General features: G+C 55.9%; 2 protein-coding genes across 2 annotated transcripts; both read right to left on the bottom strand.

The window, feature by feature from the left end:
- Nucleotides 1-636: 636 nt before the first annotated feature.
- On the bottom strand, nt 637-1,341 carry DL89DRAFT_49696 (uncharacterized protein). Its single transcript, XM_040891735.1, has 2 exons — nt 1,140-1,341; nt 637-967 (listed from the first exon to the last, which is right to left on the bottom strand). Exons 1-2 carry the CDS (start codon nt 1,246-1,248, stop codon nt 729-731), a joined length of 348 nt encoding a protein of 115 aa, XP_040739169.1. The 5' UTR covers nt 1,249-1,341; the 3' UTR covers nt 637-728.
- A 16,962-nt stretch (nt 1,342-18,303) lies between these two features.
- DL89DRAFT_297753 (FAD dependent oxidoreductase) lies at nt 18,304-19,769 on the bottom strand (the record flags this gene model as incomplete). Its single annotated transcript, XM_040890760.1, has 5 exons — nt 18,304-18,444; nt 18,492-19,130; nt 19,174-19,298; nt 19,339-19,390; nt 19,440-19,769. 5 exons carry the CDS (start codon nt 19,767-19,769, stop codon nt 18,304-18,306), a joined length of 1,287 nt encoding a protein of 428 aa, XP_040739168.1.
- Nucleotides 19,770-21,671: the final 1,902 nt, after the last annotated feature.

The following is a 21,671-nucleotide window of genomic DNA, read 5'->3' as shown; positions in this document are numbered from 1 at the left end:
CTAGTAGTGAATGATGTTGTTCAGAGTGTGAGCGAGCAAGCAGAAGAGAGCTGTTGGGCGGGGCGTGTGGGGCGGATACAACGGAGCGACCACAAACTGCAGGACTTTTTTTGGGTATTTTTTCGACAACTTTTTCAGATAATCGATTAGATCAGTAATCAGCCCCTCCCTGCGAGCGTGGCGGGTTTATCTCAGCGTGAAGAAATACGGCGGTCTTTTCAGTCCTACACGCACTCAATTCAACCCTTTTTCTTACACAATAATTTCGGGTGGCGACGATGCAGCAGGTTATCAAGGGTATTTTCCGTGGTGCGAAGCGCGGGTCATGACGTCGAAGCAGGGCCGCAACTTTTACAAGGGTAACCGCACAGGCTCGATGGGACAGCACACAAAGCACGGCAACTACGTCGTTGATCTGAACAAGGTGCGCACGTACGTGGTGCCCGATCTGTCCAACTGCGAGCTCCAGGCATACGTGTCGCACCGCTCAGACAAGTTCAAGATCGATCCGCCCAAGCCCGAGCTGTTCGCCAAGGACTCGTGAGCAATGTAGACAGCAAATAAACAGCAGCATCATTTTTTCTGTAAACACGCGTATTCATCGAAAGCAGGACAAAAGCCAGCATCGGATGCAGCTTGACCCCCTTCACCAGGCTCATGGACAGGCCAATGGTAGCGGTGTGGACGGCGCTGGGTTTGCCTTGTCTCTAGCATATGCATCACAGCAGTCATTTGACATACTGCAGAGTCTGTTGATCCAGCTTACAAATGTCATGGCGCTGCGGATGCGTCCCCGAGTCGTCACAGCGCCCGACAGACACCCGCTTTCTGATGGACAGTTCCGCCTGGGCCAGAAACCCGAAACGCCCTTGGCATTGCCCTGCGACCCCTCTCCAGTAGACCGCCTCCGATGGCCAGGTGTAGTAGACGGAGCAGCTCGGGGATTTGCGCCATGAAGACGTGTCTGCTACAGCGCTGCACTGCCGTGAATCACATATGCTGTTAATGTGTCATGGACAATTACCGGGGGGCCAATTTAATGGATGTCGCTTTCTCACGGCAGGGGAGTGGATCTGCTGCTGAGGCGCGCAAGCGCGCTCTGGCCGCAACAACTGACCACTGCGTCTGCTTTTACTTGCCATTTGCAGCACCGAATGGGATTTTTTTTGGGTTCAAAGGCACAATTGCATTGGACACGAGCAAGCCGTAGAGGAGCGCTGCGGCCAGACGGAAATTTGTTTGCGCCATATAATTTGTCCGTTCTGCTCGCGCACCGCCCTAGGGATTGCCTTTAGGGAGGCCGCACCCAGACCGCGCAGGAGTTTTAGCCTCTCGATAGCTATAAAGCGCAAGGTACACCCTCTGGCGGCAGCACAAACCTGCAATTACTCCTTTTTCCCTCTTTTGTTCCGATTTTTGCGTCATTTAATACCTTCACATCGCCGATATTTTTTCATTTCGGACTGCAGGAGGGTACCCACAGACAACAATGACCGCGCAGCCCCGCCCATCAGACCTCGAGTCTGCTGCCCCTACAGCACACAACAGCGGCGAGACAACACCGCTCCTCAGCACATCGCCATCTGCTACCAGCCTCGAGATCTCCAAACATGACACCACCTCGCCATGGCTGGCCGTGGCCAAGGGCGAGACGAAATGGATGGCGTCGTCGTCGTCGCTGGTCATCCTGACCATGATGCTGCAATCGTCGTTCTTCTTTGTAAACGTCATGTCAGTCAGCCACCTCGGCGCAAAGCAGCTGGCTGCCATGTCTCTGTCGGTGACATGCATGGGCATTCTTGCGCTGGCGCCGTCTATCGGCCTGGTGTCCGCCATGGACACGTTCTGTTCCACAGCCTTCACAGCGTCGCGCGACAAGCGGTTAGTGGGATTCCATTTCCAGCGCGGCATCATCGCCGTCACAACCCATCTATTCATTGTCTCTCCGGTTCTGTGGTTTGCCAAGGACATTCTGCTGCTTCTGCGCCAGGATCCTGAGATTGCGAGCCTGGCCGGCATGTACCTGCGGATCCAGATTCTGGGCGTCTGGCCGTGGTCCATGTTCGAAGCCTTCAAGCGCTATCTTCAGGCACAGGAGATTATGCGCGCTGGCACTGTGGTTGTGATGATTATCGCGCCAATCCACTGGTTCAACAACTTCTTCTTTGTTCGCTCAAAGACCTACGGAATCGGGTTTGTCGGTGCACCGATCGTCAACGTCATATCCAACTGGCTGCTGTTCACTGGTATCCTGATTTACGCGCGCCGCTCCAGCGCCGCCGAGACCTGGGGTGGATGGACACGCCGTGCTTTCCGCAACATGTCCCAGTACTACCGGTTTGCAATCCCTGCCGTCATTACCGTGTGTGCCGAGTGGGTCGGATTCGAGCTTTTGACCATCGGTGCCTCGTACTTTGGCGCCAACCAGCTTGCTGGCCAGGCCATTATGCTCAACTCTGTCGGTCTGATCTTCCAGTTTAGCAATGCACTGGGATTCGGTGCCAGCCCGCGCATCGGCAACCTGATCGGTGCTGCAAAGCCGCGCCAGGCGCGCATTGCTGCCGATGTGTCCATCATCGCGTCAATTATGGTCGGCATGACCGGCACCATGTTTTTGGTGTTCTTTGGCGACTTCTGGACCTCGGTCTACACCTCGGACCCAAATGTCGCTCGCGAGACAGCCAAACTGATGCCTGTTGCATGCACGTTCCTCATCTGCGATGGCCTGAATGCCATCCTGGGCGCCATTCTGCGCGGCCTTGGCCGCCAGAAGATCAGTGCCAACATCTATATAGTTGGGTTCTACTTGTGCGCTGTCCCCATCGCGCTCTACCTAGGCTACGGCCCATACCACATGCAGGCTGTTGGTCTGTGGTGGGGCCTGTGTATTGGCATTATGATTTCGTCTGCCCTGCAAATTACTTACATTTACATGTGGGTTGACTGGAAGGCGGAGGTCAGGCATGCCTTGGAGCGCCTCAAGAACCACGAGGAGCCGGCCCCCGACGCTGCACTGGTCAGCGATGAGCTTGAAGCTGGTTCTTTGCTGTCAAACTGATGGCGACACCGACTGGTGAGCTACAAAGGAAGTTCCGAGACTTTGCACGCCTTTTTCTTGATGTTTTGCATTTGTAAAAGAACCACTGCACTATATAGCCTGAGCTATTCATGAGGATAGGCAGACGAGAAACAGCTTCTGGTGAAAGGGGATGATGAGAATAGCCATGCCGAGGCTGTAAATGCGTGAACAGATAATGCAGGCGACAATGAAGGTCGGCATAGCCGCTGGCGTCACAAAGTACAGCCACTGGCCAGCGACCGAGCAGGCTCTGTGCAGAACTGTCTGTCTGATTGTCCTCTTTCCGCCAACTCTCCTCGTTGCTCTTGTTATGAAACGCACATGAGCACTGCATTTCCTTCTTTGTTCTACCCCCGAAACCTGTAGCAAATGAAGCGGAATGCATAGGTTGGGCGCCAAGCTCCGAAGGGGTAAGCGGGTGCAAACGAAACATTGTTTGACATTGGAAATCCAGCAGATGACATGACGCTTTTAAAACCACAAAACTGCTGGAGTTGCAAATAAAGGTTTAATTGTGAGCAGCCATGGTCGTATACCTTGCACATTTTAATATTCTACGGCAAGCAGCTTGTTGCACACATACAAGGAATAGGGGAGGGGAGATGCATGAAAGCAGTGCATACTGCCTACATTGTCTAAAACAGGAATTGTATCCACAGGCGCTTGCCAGCTGCCGAGCTAGGTGCCAGTGTGCTAGTGTGCCGACCCACCTGAAAAACGTGCCTGCTGGCTCCCATGAGCGGCCCAGTTTCAAATCCGGGTATTCTCTCCAGGGCATATTCGTCAGCAGTGATGCCACATATTCCCAGCATCATTTTTCCCATGAGCTGTGACCGGGTTTCGTCAGGGGTAGGCTTCGGAGAGCAGCCGACGAATCCGATCCAAGGAACCGCGCGACCCAAACGGAATTGTGGCTCTTTCGGTCGTCATCGCAGGGGCGTGAATGGGAATGCAGTGGCTGTTGCCTCATTTGGGTGCGGCACTATAGCCCAGGTGCACAAGACACGCGTCGGCCCCTACCATCATCTGAGCACTATCGGTCGCATCCTGGCACGGTGATTGGGAGCAGACCCCTTAAGCAGCGGCACGCTTCTCCCTCCGTGTATTTTGGCCCAGTATATACAGACAGCGGTTCATGAATGGGTGAAGCATTTGGTTCATCATTGCGCCATGCACATCGGGCATGGGGGGTGCATTCCCACCTGCCCAACAGGCAATGCATGTGCTGCAGAAGCAGGCATCACAACGTGGGTATCCTCGGCCGCGCTCAGCTGCACAGCATTTTCTGGCCACCCCACCCCCCAACGCAAATCCCAGGACAAACTACGCACGCCAGTGCTCGGCAGGATGTATGCATCATGTATTGTTAGTACGCGACTATCTTTTATAAATACAAGCGGAAGGTGGGGAGGCTGCAGGACCCAACAGATGCTGCTGCCGAGCTTTATCTGTCTAAATCGCTGCTGCCGAACGCTTGTGCATTGCCCCTTTAGACATGAAACATCAGTGCCCGCCCAGCGCAGCCACTTTACAACCTGCATCATTTCACAGCCTCTACCGGGCTGCAACAGGACAGAGGAATGTCTGCGTGTGTATATTTTTCTCCTACCAGCTATTCCGTGCTCCCTTTTCTCGAACGCGAAAAAGGCAATTGTCGACACCTGTTTGTTGGTGCTAAGGCCTTGTTCGTCTGCCGACAACTTAAAAGCAGATGCCCTGTCCTACTATCCTCCCGCCGACGCAACATCCCAAGCATCTTCGTGTCGTCCACGCCCTCGTCTGGTTTTCTGTCTCTGGTTGCTTTTCTCTCATCTTTCTTTTTCTTTCTCCTCTTTCCGTTTCCTATCCTCAAGCATCACGCCCATCTACAGCCAGATCAAAACCAGCATCCCTCGCAGAAATGTCATCTCTAACCAAGTACCAGCGTGCCGATTCGCAGACAACACTGGCTGATTCAGCCGATGCAGGCACCAACGAGACAACATCTCTGCTCAAGTCTGCCACACAGTACACTCAGTACCAGCCGCAGTACCGCGGAAGGAAGCCGTACCGGATAGTTGCCAAGCAGGAGTTTGAGTGGCTCGCCGCGTCGTCGGTTCCAATTGTGGCAACGTACTTTCTGCAGTTCAGCCTTGGCTTTGCAAACTTTGTGGCCATCGGCAACATTGGCGCCAAGGAGCTGGCTGCCACATCGCTGGCATACATGGTCTCGGGTGTGTTTGCATTGGCGCCGGCGCTTGGCTTTGCGTCGGCCATGGATACATTCTGCTCGAGCGCCTTCACTGCCTCAACCGACAAGACCCTGGTGGGGCTGCATTTCCAGCGCGGCGTGGTCGCAGTGGTCCTGCATTTGATCCCGGTCAGCATCGTGTTTCTGAACATGGAATGGCTGATGCTGATGCTGGGCCAGGACCCCGAGATTGCGAGGCTGTGCGGCGAGTACATGCTGGTGTTTCTGCCGGGCGTGCTGCCATGGGCGCTGTACGAGTGCACGAAGCGGTACTTGCAGGCGCAGGGCATTATGCGTGCCAGCACCATCGTCATCCTGGTTGCGGCTCCCATCCACTGGGTCAACAGCTACCTGCTGATTCTGTCGCCGACCTTTGGGATCGGGTACCTTGGCGCGCCGCTGAACCTGACCATTACGTTCTGGCTCATGTTCCTGGGCATCTGGGCGTATGCCAGCATGAATGCCGACGCACGCCAGTGCTGGGGCGGGTGGTCGCGCGAGTGCCTGCATGGCTTGGGTGCCTTCTACAAGCTTGGGATTCCGGCTGTGATCACCACGTGCGGCGAGTGGTGGGCATACGAGAGCCTGTCCCTGGCTGCCTCGTATTTTGGCGCAGCGCAGTTGGCGGCGCAGGCAATCATCCTCAACATCATCTCGCTGTCGGGCCAGATCCCGAGCGCCATGGGCTTCACTGCCACCCCGCGTATCGGAAACCTGCTGGGCGCCGGCAAAGCCAGACGTGCTCGCATATCGTCGCACATCATCACCATCATGACCATCGTTGTGGGCACTGCCACCACGCTGTCGTTTGTGCTGGCGCGCGAGTGGTGGGGCAATCTCTACAGCAGCGACCCCGAGGTCACCCAGGTGGTTATTGACCTGATGCCTGTAGCCGGCATCTTCCTCACCTGCAACGGGCTGAACCAGGTCTTCGGCGCGATCCTGCGCGGGCTGGGCCGCCAGAAGCTCGGCGCATGCATTATTGTGCCGTCGTTCAATCTGATCGGGCTGCCGCTGAGCCTGTACTTTGCCTACGGTCCGCTGGACATGAAGGTGGTGGGGCTGTGGTGGGGCACGTGCATCGGCACTGTCATCTCGGCTGTGGTGCAGCTGTACTTTATCATCTACCGCACCGACTGGGACAAGGAGGTTGAGCGCTGCATCCGGCGTTTGGTCATCTCGGGACCGTCCACCGCGCAGCCTGATTCTACCGCACCGAATTCCGATAGCGAGCAGCACAATGGCTCTCGCCCGCCAAGCTACGGCTCGCTGGTGTGAATGGAACAAACAAAAACTTCTCTCTAAAACTTTAATTTATTTCCGGCTTCCCTTTACTCGAATCTTCCCTATTCCATCCCAGCAACCTGTCAAAGAAGGCAGGTGGCAGCAGTCATGGCTGACCTTGCTCAATAGATGTGCCCCTGTGGTGCGTGTTTAGGGTGTCGCCACCGCCTCCCCCCATGCCAACAGGAATGTCGAGCGGAAAAGCATTGGGCTTCACGCTGCGAAAGCGTGTTCACATGATCCCCGCCGCGCACCGACAGTGGTGCAATTTGTTGCCTTGATGATTTTCAGGCCAACAATATTGAGTGACATTTCTCGCCTCGGACTTTCGCACACTCGGCGTGACCCGGTGCATGGATCCAAGGCAGAGTGCCCGCAGCCCCTGCACAACCTCTTCTTACGCAAGAGCCGCACAACCGATTATGTGCAATCCCAGGCAAGCCATTTTTCCAGAGCGGGTTTCTGTGCTGCAGCACCGATTCTTGCTTCAAAGACATGACGTTGGGGAGATCGCCGCTGTCCCGATAGGTGGAGAGATATCAGTTGCCTGTGGAGTTATCCCAAACGGGAAGGAACCGGGAACGGGGTCACCACTCGGACTGTACGACAATCTCAAAGCCCTTTCCACTAAATATTTCTAGCGTGCTAAAGCAGGCTCGGCATTAACGATGGGGAGGAGCGCGGGCCTCAGACAACGTATAAATGGCAGGCACACGCATTCTCTCTTTCCGACCTTTTCCTCCGTTCTCCATTTTTCTTTGACAGTGTACTTTTTTCTTTCTTTCGCGTACCTCTAGTTTGTTCTCCTTCATTCGGTCTGTTAATATCGACGGCCGATCTCTGGATTCATTGCTTCGGGTAGGCAACAAAGTAATTGCTTGAGAGCTAGACCCTCCCTCCCCCTTTCGCTTTCCCCTGACGTCCCGAACCCCAGGCATCTGTGCTGCCTCCTGCACTGAATACGCTGGTTTTCATCCACTTCTCCTCACTTTAGGCACGTACCTGCATCAGCTTGCACACAATAAGCCCTCTACAGCCACACAGCAGACATCCCTCACGAAATGGCACGCCAAAGCATCTCGCTATCGGGCACGGCGGACATCGCCGAGTCTACATCGCTTCTGTCAACGCATGAGGAAATCGCAACAGAGACCACAGCGCTGCTGGCATCGGGCGCAATCGAGACCCCGACCGGCAACGAGTTCGTCGAGCAGGACGCGATCAGCACCATGGCGATGGTGAAGCAGGAGACCCAGACGATTGCAGTCATGAGCATCCCGGTCATCCTGTCGTACATGCTGCAGTTCAGCTTCAACTTTATCAACATCCTGTCGATCGGCCACCTTGGCGCTGATGAGCTGGCGGCCGCAGCGCTGGGTAACATGACCGTGTTCATGCTTATCTATGCACCTGCAGTTGGTCTTGCCTCTGCCCTGGACACGTTCTGCTCGACAGCATTTACTGCATCAAAGGATAGAACCCTGGTCGGATTCCACCTGCAGCGCGGAATCATTGCCGTGACTGCGCACTTCATCCTGGTTCTTCCGATCCTGCTCAAGCTGGAGCCAGTGCTGCTGGCCCTGAACCAGGACCCGACGATCACCAAGCTGTGCAGCAAGTTTGTCGGTATCCAGCTGATCGGGTCGATGCCATGGGTCTACTTTGAGTGCATCAAGCGGTTCCTGCAGGCGCAGGGCTACATGCGCTCAAGCACTATCGTCCTGCTCGCCGTGCTGCCTGTGCACGTCATCAACAACTTCCTGTTTGTGTGGTCGCCGACGGTCGGTATGGGATTCCTGGGCGCTGCTGCCGCCAATGTCGTCACATTCTGGCTCATGTTCTTTGGCATTGTCATCTACACGTGCCGGTGCGACGCTCGGTATTCGTGGGCCGGATGGTCGTGGAAGCCGCTCAAGACGATGCCGCAGTACTACAAGCTGGCCATCCCGTCGGTGATCATGATGTGCAGTGACTGGCTGTGCTGGGAGAGCATGGCAATCGGCGCAAGCTATCTTGGAAACGCCACCTTGGCTGGGCAGTCAATCGTCCTGAACACGTGCACGCTGATGTACCAGGCGCCTGGTGGTCTGAGCATTGCGCTGACCAACCGAGTCGGGAATCTTTTGGGCCAGGCTCGCGCTCGCCGCTCGCACGTGTCGTCCAATGTCGGTCTGTCGCTGGGCGCCTTCACCGGTGTGCTCAACTCGGTGTTCTGCCTGGTGACGGCATCGTGGTGGGGCAGAATCTACTCGAGCGACCCAGATGTCGTTGCGTGCGTCGCCCTGATCATGCCCATTTGCGCCATTTTCCAGATCGCTGACGCCATGAATGCTGTTACTGGCGGTGCTCTGCGCGGCCTGGGCCGCCAGAAGATTGGTGCCTACATCAACTTCCCGTCGTACTACCTCGTTGGCCTGCCGACGGGCGTCTATCTGACGTACGGTGCGCCGGACATGGGCATCATTGGTCTCTGGATCGGCATGTGCATCAGCGTCATCTGCGCCGGTATCGGCCAGACGTACATCTGCTACAGCGCTGACTTTGACCACGAGGTCGAGCGGTGCATGCGCCAGGTGTCGTCGTACAAGGATGCAGCCGCTATCAGGAGCCAGACCGGCAGCCCGATGGAAGCCGACAATGCTCGCGAAGGATCGGCTGTGACTTTAACAAACAGCGTCTAGCGCTGAACACGCATCCCTCGCCATTGTTTGTCTTTACCTCCCCCGTTTCAATTCAACATGATTATTCCCTGTATAGTGCCAGCAGCATCGCCCATGGCCTTTTTCTGCCAAATGCATTTGCTTTGCCCTTGGCCCAACAAAAGCGCCTCCTGCCGGGTGCACATACTTCCGCACATTGTCGCAATGCGTGTGAGCAGCCTGTGCATGCAGCGGCAGGCTGTGGCACGCCAATATAAGCGCCTGCTTTGGCCCCTCATGACCCATCGTTCCCTCAATGCATTGAAAGTCTGTGCTTGGCCGCAGCAGCTTAGGAAATTGCTGTGGGATTGAGAAGCGCTGGCGGACCTTCAACAATACCAGGCACGGCGGCGATGGAAGGCGCCGTGAACCAGTAGCTTTGCATGCATATCTAGCGGCTATAGCGAGAGCATGGCATTTTCCTCGCTCAATGTCGCCCGCGAAACCTGGCGTCGTGTGTCATATCTAGCAGCCGAATGCTGGGTTGCTGGGCAGCAGTCCCCTCCGCCAGGCGTGTTGGGGAGTGAATCTGTGCGCCTTTTTTTTTCCAAAAAATTTGAGGCACGGGGAAGAGGATGGCCGCCGTAGTATTTTTTTACAAAGTCGATCCTCGCTTTTTGGTGCCCACCAATCGACCAACACCGAAATGGCGCGGAAGAAGATTTTTTCGAGACTGCGCTCATGAGCTGGACAGGTATAAAACCAGGTCCGTCCTCCTACGACGAACATCCTGAGCTCACAACCACTGCATCTCATATTTTGTGTTATTTTATTTCTCTTAACTCCTACTGCCCCACCCTACAGACCTGTGACCCCTGCGTGCAGCACACATCCTTTACCTTAATTTAAGCGACACTCCTGCGAGTGCTACACTCCCACTAGTAGATCACCATACCGCAAGCAATGACTGAGCAGAGCGCACCGCCCGGTGCAGCCATCTCCAGCGAGTACACGCCGCTGCTTGCACCCACAAGCGATGCCATCATCGAGTCCTCCGGCGCCCTGACCACCAACGACTCGACCACCACACTGTACAATGAATTCACCGAGCAGGACTCTGTCAGCCTCAGCGTCATGGCCAAGCAGGAAGCCAGGACGATGGTCGTGTCGAGCATCCCAGTAGCGCTCTCGTCGCTGTTGCAGTTCAGCATTGGCTTCGCCAACATCGTGTCGCTGGGCCACCTGGGCTCGAACGAACTGTCGGCTGCGTCGCTCGGAAACATGACTGTGGTTATGCTTATCAACGGGCCGTCGGTTGGCTTGGCAGCGGCACTCGATACGTTCTGCTCAACTGCGTTCACCGCATCCAAGGACCGCACTTTGGTTGGATTCCACCTGCAGCGCGGAATCATTGCGGTGCTGGCACACTACCTGATGGTGCTGCCGCTGCTGTTCAACATGGAGTGGCTGCTGCTTGCCCTGAACCAGGAGCCCGAGATTGCGAGGCTGTGTGGGCAGTACGTGCGCATCCAGATGCTGGCATCGCTGCCGTGGATCGTGTTCGAGTGCATCAAGCGGTTCCTGCAGGCCCAGCGGCACATGCGGGCCAGCACCATCATTCTGATGGTGGTGATGCCGATTCATATGGTTAACAACTACCTGTTTGTGTGGTCGCCGACGGTCGGCTTTGGATTCCTGGGTGCGGCTGCCGCCAACGTCGTGACCTGCTGGCTCATGTTCTTTGGTATTCTCGCCTATACCTATCTGTGCGATGCCCGCCAGGCGTGGGGCGGTTGGTCGTGGAAGCCCTTCATGGCTATGCGCCAGTACTACCGTCTTGCCATCCCGTCGGTGGTGATGATCTGCAGCGACTGGCTATGCTGGGAGGGAATGACCATCGCTGCCAGCTACCTGGGCAATGTGCCGCTGGCTGCGCAGTCGATTGTGCTCAACACCTGCACCCTGTCATACCAGATTCCGGGTGGCCTGGGCACAGCGCTGAGCAACCAGGTCGGCAATCTCTTGGGCCAGGCCCGTGCTCGCCGGTCGATGGTCGCTTCGAACGTCGGCCTGTCGCTGGGTGCTTTTGCCGGCGCACTCAACTCGCTGCTTTTCCTTGTCACCGCGTCGTGGTGGGGCAGGATCTACTCGACCGACCCCGATGTCATCGCGTGCGTGGCACTGATCATGCCAGTCAGCGCCCTCTTCCAGATCTCCGACGCCGTGAACGCAGTCACCGGCGGCTCTCTGCGCAGCCTGGGCCGCCAGCGCCACGGTGCCTGGATCAACTTCCCGTGCTTCTACCTGATCGGATTCCCACTCAGCATCTACTTTGCCTACGGCCCCTGGAAGCTTGGCATTATTGGGCTGTGGGTCGGGTTGAGCATCGGCGTCACTATGGCAGCCATCGGCCAGACGTATATTTGCGTCAGTGCTGATTTCCAGCACGAGGTCGACCGCTGCATGCGTCAGGTCTCCTCATACAAGAATGTGACAAAGGATAGCAACACCAACGCTCAGGCTCTAATTGGCGAGGACCGCAATGCGTCCTCGGCTACCCTGGCCAGCGAGGTTTAAAACTGCGAACTTTTATAGTGTTATTTAGAAGAAACTATTCTAGCCTCCATTCCATAGAACGGGATGCTGCTGTGTTAATAGACGCGCGTGTTTGTGTAAATGTGCTTTTGTGGTGGTCCCTTCGTGGCCGCCAACTCCACTATTCGCGAAGAATGTCGGGGAGGCTTACTTGGGCTGCGCTCTGTCGCCCTTGCTGATTACAATCGACAGCGGGTCTGCGGACTCGTAGTCGGACCTCGGCCGTTTCTCGCCGCGCGGTGCTGAATCCCTCTATGCGAATAGGTGAAAGGGGAGTGTACGCATGGATGCGAGGTTGTGAATTATATTGGGAATGTGGCCCAAAGTTCAATTTGAGAACGCGAGTTAGTAACGTTGTTAGCAAATGTGGCATGTTAGTATACCAAGCGTGTAAATATGCGGTAAATGTATAATGGCTACTGTGCTTTTGCTTTGTTGGATACAGCATCTTACTAGTTATACAGGGTGGTGTTTGGGAGGTCACTAGAATTGCGGCGTCTACAGGCATTTGGAGTGACGAAGACAATCGGACAAAAAGAAAACGATGTTCAGGGCATTTGTCGGACATGTGCTGTGTGCGTGCCGCTCAGCCAAACTCTCTAGCGTCTGCTTACCTTTGAACCATTAGAGTAGCTCGAGGGTGGAGGTACGCTGTGGTAATTAGCGTCCTCAACGCCATTTCCGTACGGAGCAGCCAGTGGGTCGATGCTAGACTCGCTAGCACCCATTGTTGCCGCCGGCTGCTGCTGCTGCTGCTGCTGCTGCTGCTGCTGCTGCTGCTGCTGCTGCTGCTGCTGCTGCTGCTGCTGCTTGCTGTTGCTGTTGCTGTTTGCTGTTGCTGGTAATACTCTGCCGAGTATGCCGACGGATCATACCCACCGTTCGCACTGCCCTGCGCGTAGTAGGCAGACATATCAGGGTATGTTCCATAGTACTGGTAGTACTGGGCATAGTAGTTCGCATACTCCTCGTACGATGCCGTAGCTGCACCTCCTGTAGCCGCACTGGCCTCTGCAGGCTGGCCCGCATACGTAGGTGCAGCAGGTGCAGCAGGCTGTGCATAGGCTGGCTGCTGATCCTGACGCGAGTTTTGGCTGTACCGGCTGTACCGGCTGTTGTACTGTTCGTAGTAGTCATGGTTGTCGCGCGACTCGCGGCCTCCGCGGTGGCGGTCGTATCTGTCGTATCTGTCACGGCGATCGCGGCGGTCACGGCGGTCATACCGCTCATGCCTATCGTACCGATCGTGGTGCTCGTAACGTTCGGGGCGCCGTGGACCATGCTCCTTGAATTCCTTGTACTGCTCGTGGATAGTGCCAATGAGACTTTTGCTGTAGTACATGGCCTGGAGCGTAATGTCCTCAGTGGGGGCACTGATAAACAGGTGCATATCTTCGTCAGACTCCAGCCCAGTAGCGTTCTCGATGAACCCAGACCCGCGGCCACGCACCTGAACACGCGCACCTGTTGTGTTCTGGATGTACTTCATGTTCTCGCCACCGGTGCCAATTAGCTTGGCGCGCACATTGAACCCGCGCTCCGATTCGATTCCGACCGGAATCTTTTCGTGGTAGATGTTGCGCGGGTGACGCTCGTGCCGGTAGCCACTGTAGTTGTCAGAGTGCCCATTGCTGTAGGCGGACATAGCACCAGGCGTCATGGCGGTGTCGCTAGGGTCGCCTTCTGTCTTCAGCCGCTCAATCATAGCCACAGCCTGGTCAAGCATCTCCTGGCTCGTGGCCTCCACATGCAGGTGCAGTGCTGGTGCATCCGGTGTAGCCTCTGACGCATTGGTGTAGTACCGGCCCTTGGTTGAGATGTCAGCGCCTGTTGCCTCAATAATCTGTCGTTGCGTGACGCTCTTGGCCAGATGCTGTCTATTTGAAGCAAAGTTGATGTCGACATCCATGGCGAACATCTCACTGGCCTTTGGTTCGTCCTTGGCACTCTCAATATTTATAGCTGGCTCGGTCTCAGACGCTGCCTGTGCCTCGGCTTCAGCCTTAGCGCTCTCAGCCAGCGCCTTTGCTGCCAAAATCGCCTGCTCTGTCGCGGTGGCAATTTCTGTGGGACCCGTCTGCGAACCGCCAATATCCTGTGCTGACTCCCCAGCCTTGCCATCAACCTGGTCCGCTGTCCCAGCGTCTCCGCTTCGTAGAACTATAAAGTTACATAGGCAAATTTAGGACCCAATAAGGTACACAACAACATAATAATGCGTGTGTATATATGCTGCCTACCTCGTATCAGTACTCATTATTGGAAATTAACTTTTTTGCTAGTAGAATCTGACGCGCGTAGAGTAGAAAGGACAATTTTTTTCCTTTCAAAATTGCGCGCTAGTAAAGCACGACAACCTTAAAATATTGATCAGATTCAGATTCGGATCAACATGTCTGCGATCACCAACCACACCACTACGTGTTGTCGCTGTTTTGGCCATTGCAGTTGGATATTCTGCAAGGCGCCTTCACATACTGTACGAGACGTCACAGAGGCACCTATGGCAGACCAAGCTCAATTCATTAAGAACTATGCTGATAGTGAGTTGTGCCAGACTATGAACTATCTGAGAAGGAGCTTTAAGGATCATATATCTTGCTCTACTAATAGGAGCTACTCATGGAAAATATTAGCTGGATAGACTAGCTAACACCATCCCACTTGACCCCTCTTGACTCATCTGACTCTGGCATACTCTTGATAGCTTGATGTGAGTATCTTTACCTTCTGCTGTGCTCCTAGTTCCTGCCCTCTATACCAGCTTGTTCAGATATAGGATGGCTGTGATTCATATTCAGATATTCTCCTTAATATGGTAAGGATAATGTTAGGAGAATTAAGTACAATGCTATTAAGAAATAAAGCTAGAATATAAACCTCAATTAAGAGAGATATTATATAGCTACCAGGATTGCTCTGCTCGCGATGTGAGCTCGGCTGCTAGTCAGCATGGGTTGACACGTCGATAAGAGCATCACGGCGAACCGGTCATTTGAACGTTTCAGATGGTTGTTGGTGCAACGGTGATCTTGGACATCTCCCGTCTTGATGGCCTGCTCAGCGCAGGGCGCTTCAGCACTGGCTCACTGCTGCTGGCAACAGAATCGCCTGCTGCTGCACACCTCTTGCGCGGCCTCTTTGTTGCCGGAGTGGTGCCGGAAGTATCGGCAGCAATGGCCGTAGAACGACGGAACCGTTCAGGAATATTGCCTGAATCACAGTGACTGGAAAGTGAGCCATGTAAGCGGGCCATGGCACAATACAGGCGGGCCTATTCGTCTCGGCTCTTGAACCGCGATCTTGCAGCAGTTCTAAACTTCAGACTCACTTTCCAGTCACTCTGTGATTCAGGCAGTATTCCTGAACGGTTCCGTCGCTTTACGACCATTGCTGCCGATACTTCCGGCACCACCCCTGCAACAAAGAGGCCGCGCAAGAGGCGTGCAGCAGCGAGCCAGTGCTGAAGTGTCTATGCTGAGCAGGCCATCAAGACGGGAGATTTCCAAGATCACTGTTGCACCAACAACCATCCGACACGTTCAAATGAATCCGATGTAAACAGCGAAGTTTGTATTGAAGTGCATTAATACCGGTGATATTTAGATATGTGACAGCAGGATCATGACACCCATCGAATGGTGTGTAATGTATTGCAATAGTATTGATTAGAGTAAAAGAGAAACAAGCTCCGAATCGCCTTCTCTTTTTCTGGAGTGTTTTGAAGAACTGGAGAATGCACATCTACCTGGCACTCTGGTATTTCTCACCCCAACTTTGTGACGCCATTGGCAAATACACGCTTCAGCTTCCAGTCGGGCATCCCAGACAGACCCGTCCCAAACCTCTGCGGTGGCCACACTACCCTGGTAGCTCTGCCCTTGACCAGAGCCAGCGGAATGGGCCCAAAGGAATTGCTGTCGCCACTGTGGAATGACTCGTCGCCTTCAACCCAGCAATGTCCCTTGGGGACTCGCACAAACGAATTTTCACGGCCCAGCGGCACCACGCAGTCGTGGGGCATTGCGATAATGCGCTTGACCAGCAGGAGATCTGGGTTGAACGGTGAATAGAAGGTGACGACGTCGCCACGCCTCAGTCGCTGGTAGCTCATCTGGCCGCGCACCATTTTGTCGACCAAAACAACGTCGCGCCAGAGCCGGTTGCTGTCGGGATTCAGCGCTGGCTGCATGGAGCGGCCTGTGATCATCTGCAGGGAGGCGATGTTGTCGCTGGCGAATATTATAACGGGGATGGACGCCAGGGTTCCGGCGGCGATTCGGCGCCAGTACATGCGGGTTGCGGAGGGAGCGGACATTGTGCGAGGGGAGGACTCAGGGGAGGAGTGTGAGAAAAAATATGCGCACTGATCCTATGTGACCCGGGAACTCGGGCAGGAGTTCCCATGAGAACATGCAGAGTTGGGTAAGCTTATGGCCGAGGGATTCGCCCAGACGTATGCAGAGCGCAGATGGTTCCGAGAAGTATCCACTACACGTGCTAGACTCCTGAGCTTATCGCACAGACGGGCGCTCTCGCTTCATATGCCCCGATATGGACTATTGAGCCGTGAACCGCATCGATCGGCTATTTTGCGACAAGGGATCGGTCATTGGGATCCAGTCACTGACCAGCACCTTATTATAAGCGGCGGGGTTTCTGTTGGGTCTGGTCATGCCTGCTAGCGATCGCTTCGAACAGTGCGATATCGCTTGCCATCGAATCTGCACAGCTGTTTTAAATAAAAAAATACTGGCTTGCCAGCCAATTTTTTCCTCCGCCCACCGCCACCTTTCTGTGCTCTGCCCCCCTTAACCACCCCTCCCCTTCGCTTTCTTGTTTCTTTCGGCGCACGGTTCAGCTTGTCTAATATTTCAATTTTTCTCCCACACTTTTGTCTATTGCATTTCCAAAAGAATGGCCACAAGTCCAGTGCATTCGTCGGGTAGCGGCAGTCCGACAAGACGGCGGGCATCGCCGACGCAGGTCACCAACACACAGCAGCGGGTCGACTATGACGAGGTGCTAGAGTCAGAGGTGTTTATTGACGTCAACAAACTGCGCAAGTACGCCCGGCACGGCATTCCCGACGACCTCCGTGGTGTAAGTGCCTCCTCTCCCCTCTGTGGACCACATCCCTGGGTCTTTCTTGTGGCCTGCGAGCATTGGCATGTTTGCTTAGGCAGTCCCCCACATTAGCTGGGAAGCTGACAACTCAATGGCGGAATCTGCTTTTTCTCTCTGTAGCAGGTGTGGAAGTACTTGCTTGGCGTCGAAAAGTCGGATAGATGTAAGTAGTAGCGGACATGGAAGCAGCAGAGGGCCCATGCGTCTGGAAATGGCAGTAAAACAAGAGGGCGGTGGGAGGCAAGTCAGATCCCGCGCACATTGTGTTGCCACCAGATTGGATCTGGCAAAGATACTTGCATCTAACAAGCGGTGAACATGCATGTAGCCAATGAATTCACACAGCGCAAGGCGCGGCTCGAGGGGTTACCAGGAAATCGACAAGGAGAACGTCGATGTCAGCAAGCGGGTGGCGTGGGGAGGTGAACCGGTACCTGATGCGGACAAAAAAGGACGCGCTGGTGGATCCGCACTCGGCGCCGGCGGTATTCGAGGCGGTTATCTGCGCGTACATCAACTGCAACAACCATGTCGACTACTCGCCGGCCCTGGTGCAGGTGTGTGCGCCCTTTGTGGCCACTATGCAGGACGAATGCGACGTCTACAGCGGATTCGAGCGGTTGGCGGACATCATATACGAGTCGGCGCTTGACAACAACATTAACAAGCGGGTGGCACTGTTCCTGTCGTACTTCCGCACGATGATGCCGGAGCTGTACAATTACTTTGAAGAGGAGGATGTGGATGTCAGCGAGTGGGCGTCGTCGTGGCTGCGCTATCTTTTGGCCAAGGAGATGCCGACGCGCAGCTTGCTGAGGCTGTGGGATGTGTACTTTTCGATGCCCGACTTTGTCGAGTTCCACCCGTTTGTTTGCTTAGGTATGGTGCTGCTGTTGCTGTGGGGGGAGGTGATATGTATGAAGGGTGGCACGTTCTACTGTCAAGCTTACTAATTTGACCATTTTGTCTCGGGCTATAGCCATTCTGAAACATCTCAAGGATTCGCTTGAAGATCTGGAGCAATCCGAGATCCGCTCGGTGCTTCTACGTCTGCCCCAGATGAATATCAGCCAGGTACGTTATATGTCCGCCTGTGCCACCAGTGGATGTGCACAGTGCATGAGTTTTATGCTCTGCTGATCATTTTCCGCGATGTGTAGGTCATTAACCAGGCGTACAATATACGCAGCGAAATCCAGGCGCGATACGGCAACATTGGCGGCGGGCTGGGCGACAGCCGCAACAGACGATAGAAAGGGGAAGGGGAAAGTGGGATGTGAGTTTTCATTTTAGTGGTTCAAAAATATAGAAAGCCCTCGTTCATGGGAGACTGGAAGAAAGTGCAGGGCTTAGTACCACCGGTTGAGCCTAAAGTTTGTCAGATCCAGGGTGGTGCACTTGCCATCAACCAGCAGCTCGGACATGGCCAGGCCGGTGGCCGGACCGTTGAGGATACCCCAGCACCCGTGGCCGGCGGCAATGAACAGGCCCTTGGCGTCGGGCACAGGCGAGATGACGGAATGCCCTTGGCATGCACAGGCAGGTGGCAGGCGAGGCCGTAGTTGATGACATCAAAGCTCAGCGACGGGCTAACGTCGTTGACGATCTGCTTGAGGCGGTTGGTTGCGCGCTTGCTCCACACGGGCTCGAAGGGATTGTGGGGCGGCATCTCGGGGTCGTCGAGGGCCTCGCCGCACACAAACACCGATCCGTCCATGCGCGAATAGATCTCGATTGCGTCCTCCCCGTTGTACACGGTGCCGTTGATCTCGGCAAACACAGCCTGGGCTGGCAGTGGCTCCGAGGGCTTGGCGATCAGATAGTGGGCGCGCAGGCCCTGGATCGGGATCTGGCTGGCAGATACCTCGCGGAAGGCCTGCCAGCGCAGGCACGAGGTGACCCAGGCGCCGCACGCAACAACGATCTTGTCCGCGGGGATGTCCTCACCCTGGTCAACCTTGACCAGATACGGCTTGACAACCGAGGCACGGCGCGTCGAGTCCGGTGTATTGGCGGGCTCGACGATCGAGAACTCGTCGGTGGCCAGACGGCTCTGGCTGCTGATGGGGAACTCGAGGATGGGCGGGCGGTATCCGGGCTCCTCGACATCGATAACCTTGGCCTTGACAATCTGCAGCCCCAGCGCTTTGGCCTCGCTCAGCAGCGTGCGTGTCAGCTTGAGCGGATCGACTTGCGCGGTGTTTGGCCATATTGCCAACCTGCCGCAGCCGCGTCAGGATATCGGGCTTGAGCCACGGTACGCAGGCGTTGTCAACGACCTTGACGGCCTCGACCTCAGCTGGCACTGTAATAGACGAGTGCGTGCGGTCCTGGTGCTCCTCGCCTGGCGACGGCGGTCCGGAGTAGTGCATTGGCGTGGCGACCAGCGAACTGCTGCGGCTTGGCGGCAATAACCTCAATAGAGGTCACCATATTCTCGCCTCGGTGCGCTTGTTGGTGTCTTGTGCTGCTTCGCCGGCGTCACCGGGATCCGGTCGATCTCGGCGCAATATGTGTCCAGCGGCCGGTACCCCCAGCGTTCGGGTCCGTTGTACTCGCGCGCTAGCTTCGCGTGCAGATCGTACCCGAACTCGGCCAGCTGCTCGGTGTCCGTGCCGTCTGACCAGTGCCGCGCCAGGAAACCCCCCGATTTGCCCGAGGCGCTGCATCCGGGCTCGCACTGCTCCAGCAGCACCACGCTCGGCCGCTGCTCGGCTGGGTACTTCTCGGCCAGCGACTTTACTGTGAAGAAGGCAGTCGAGACGCCGACGATGCCGCCGCCCACGATCACTATTGTCTCGTTGCTGTTGCTCATTCTTTCGGGATTGGTCGCGTCCTCCGTCTAATTCGGTGTTGGCGATTTGAGATAGTAAAACAATAAAATAAGTGTATGCGGAAACGTGTGCGGAGATTTCAGAGCGGGGAGGGAGCCAACATGCGTGCTATCACAAGCGCTGGCTAAAATCCAGCCCATCCGCACTGAGCCGCGGCTCCCCCTTTCCAGTGCCCATAACAGATTCAAGCCCATGTCCGAGTGGTAACCTAGGGAAGGCCGTTCAGGCGACGCGGGCTAATTTTTCCCTGTCCACAGCTAGATAGACCGTAGCCTCCCTTTCCTCGCATTGATCATGTCGCAAAAGCGCAAGCACCCTGGGACCGCAACACCAAAGTACTGGTGCCCGGTACTGCAGCATATTTGTCACGACAACAGCTCGAGCCGGCCGCATCCACGAATCGGGCGTCAAGCACAAAGAGAACGTGCAGCCGGTACCTGCGCAACATTGACGAGACCGCCCGAGACCGCTGCCAAAGCCGAATCTGCCCTGCAGAGGCAGCTTGACAAGATCGAGCAGGCCGCCAGCGATGCATACAGCAAGGACGTTGGGTCCACCACAGCCAGCCAGCCAGCCGCAAAGCTGCCACCAGCCCCACCCGAGCCGGTGGAGGAAGCAGAACCGACAGAGAAGCAGAAGGAACCCGCAGTGGACAGTCGGCCGGCCGATATTGGGCTGGTCGGCGGTTGGGAAGTCGTCGGGGAAGAAGAGGACGAATCTGCTGGTGGGACCAGGTCATCCCACACTGCAGCTGATGGGGGAGCTGCCACACCGCTGCCGATGAACCCGCATCCCAAAAACCCTTGAACCAGCTGCGCGGCTCCGAATGGCTGGACGACGAGGATGTCGGCAATCCCGAGGCATTCGAGGTCGCCGAGAAGACGTTGCTCCTGCGCGGCAGTGACAGTAATGGCGCGCATGCAGCTGATAATGATGCAGCTGCGGGTGCTTCCGGGCTGTTCAAGAAGCGCAGGGTTGGGAGCAGGAATGCCCGCAAGAAGTAGAGAACGAATATATATTTTATCCAAGACGCCTGCGCGAGGGGCGAGAAGCCCATGAGCTATTTACTGAGTGGCGTTGACGATCTTGACAAACTCGGGCTTGAGCGAAGCACCGCCGACCAGGAAGCCGTCGACGTCAGCCTGCTTGGCGGCCTCGACGCAGTTGGACGGGCTGACCGAGCCACCGTACACGATGCGGGTCTCCTCGGCGACCTTAGCCGACACGGCCTTCTGGAGGTACTTGCGGATGTTGGCGTGGACCTCCTGCGCCTGCTCGGGGGTAGCAACCTTGCCGGTACCGATGGCCCACACGGGCTCGTAGGCAATGACGATGTTGGCCCAGTCCTCCTCCTTGACGGCCTTGACGACAGCGTCCAGCTGGCGCTCGACAACGCTCTGCGTGATACCGGCCTCGCGCTCCTCGAGCAGCTCACCGACGCACAGCGACACACTTGAGGCCAGCCTCCAGGGCCTTGACGGTCTTCTCAGCAGTGAACTCGTCCGACTCACCAAGGATGTTGCGGCGCTCCGAGTGGCCCAGGATGACCCACTTGGCACCGACGTCCTTGAGCATCTCGGGCTCACCTCACCGGTGAAGGCACCCGAAGCCTTGACGTAGCAGTTCTCGCCAGCAACAGCCCAGTCAGAGCGCAGCGACGACGCAACCAGGGGAACGTAGACGAAGGGAGCAGCGAGGACAACCTCGACGTTCTTGTCAGCCTCCGCGGCGTTGAACGAGGCGACGAGCTCCTTGAGGCTGGCCGAGTTGCCGTTCATCTTAAAGTTACCTACGCAATCACAACACGCGATTAGTGCCATGCACGCTGCTGTGTGGGCCCAATGGCTCCGGTGCCGATCTGGCAACCATGGCGGAGCCCTGCT

This window comes from Linderina pennispora (genome assembly GCF_002104995.1).
Source record: "Linderina pennispora strain ATCC 12442 chromosome Unknown DL89scaffold_124, whole genome shotgun sequence".
Taxonomy (NCBI): domain Eukaryota; kingdom Fungi; phylum Kickxellomycota; class Kickxellomycetes; order Kickxellales; family Kickxellaceae; genus Linderina; species Linderina pennispora.
Note: the sequence above shows the minus strand (reverse complement) of the source record. Positions and strands in the feature narration are given on the sequence as shown.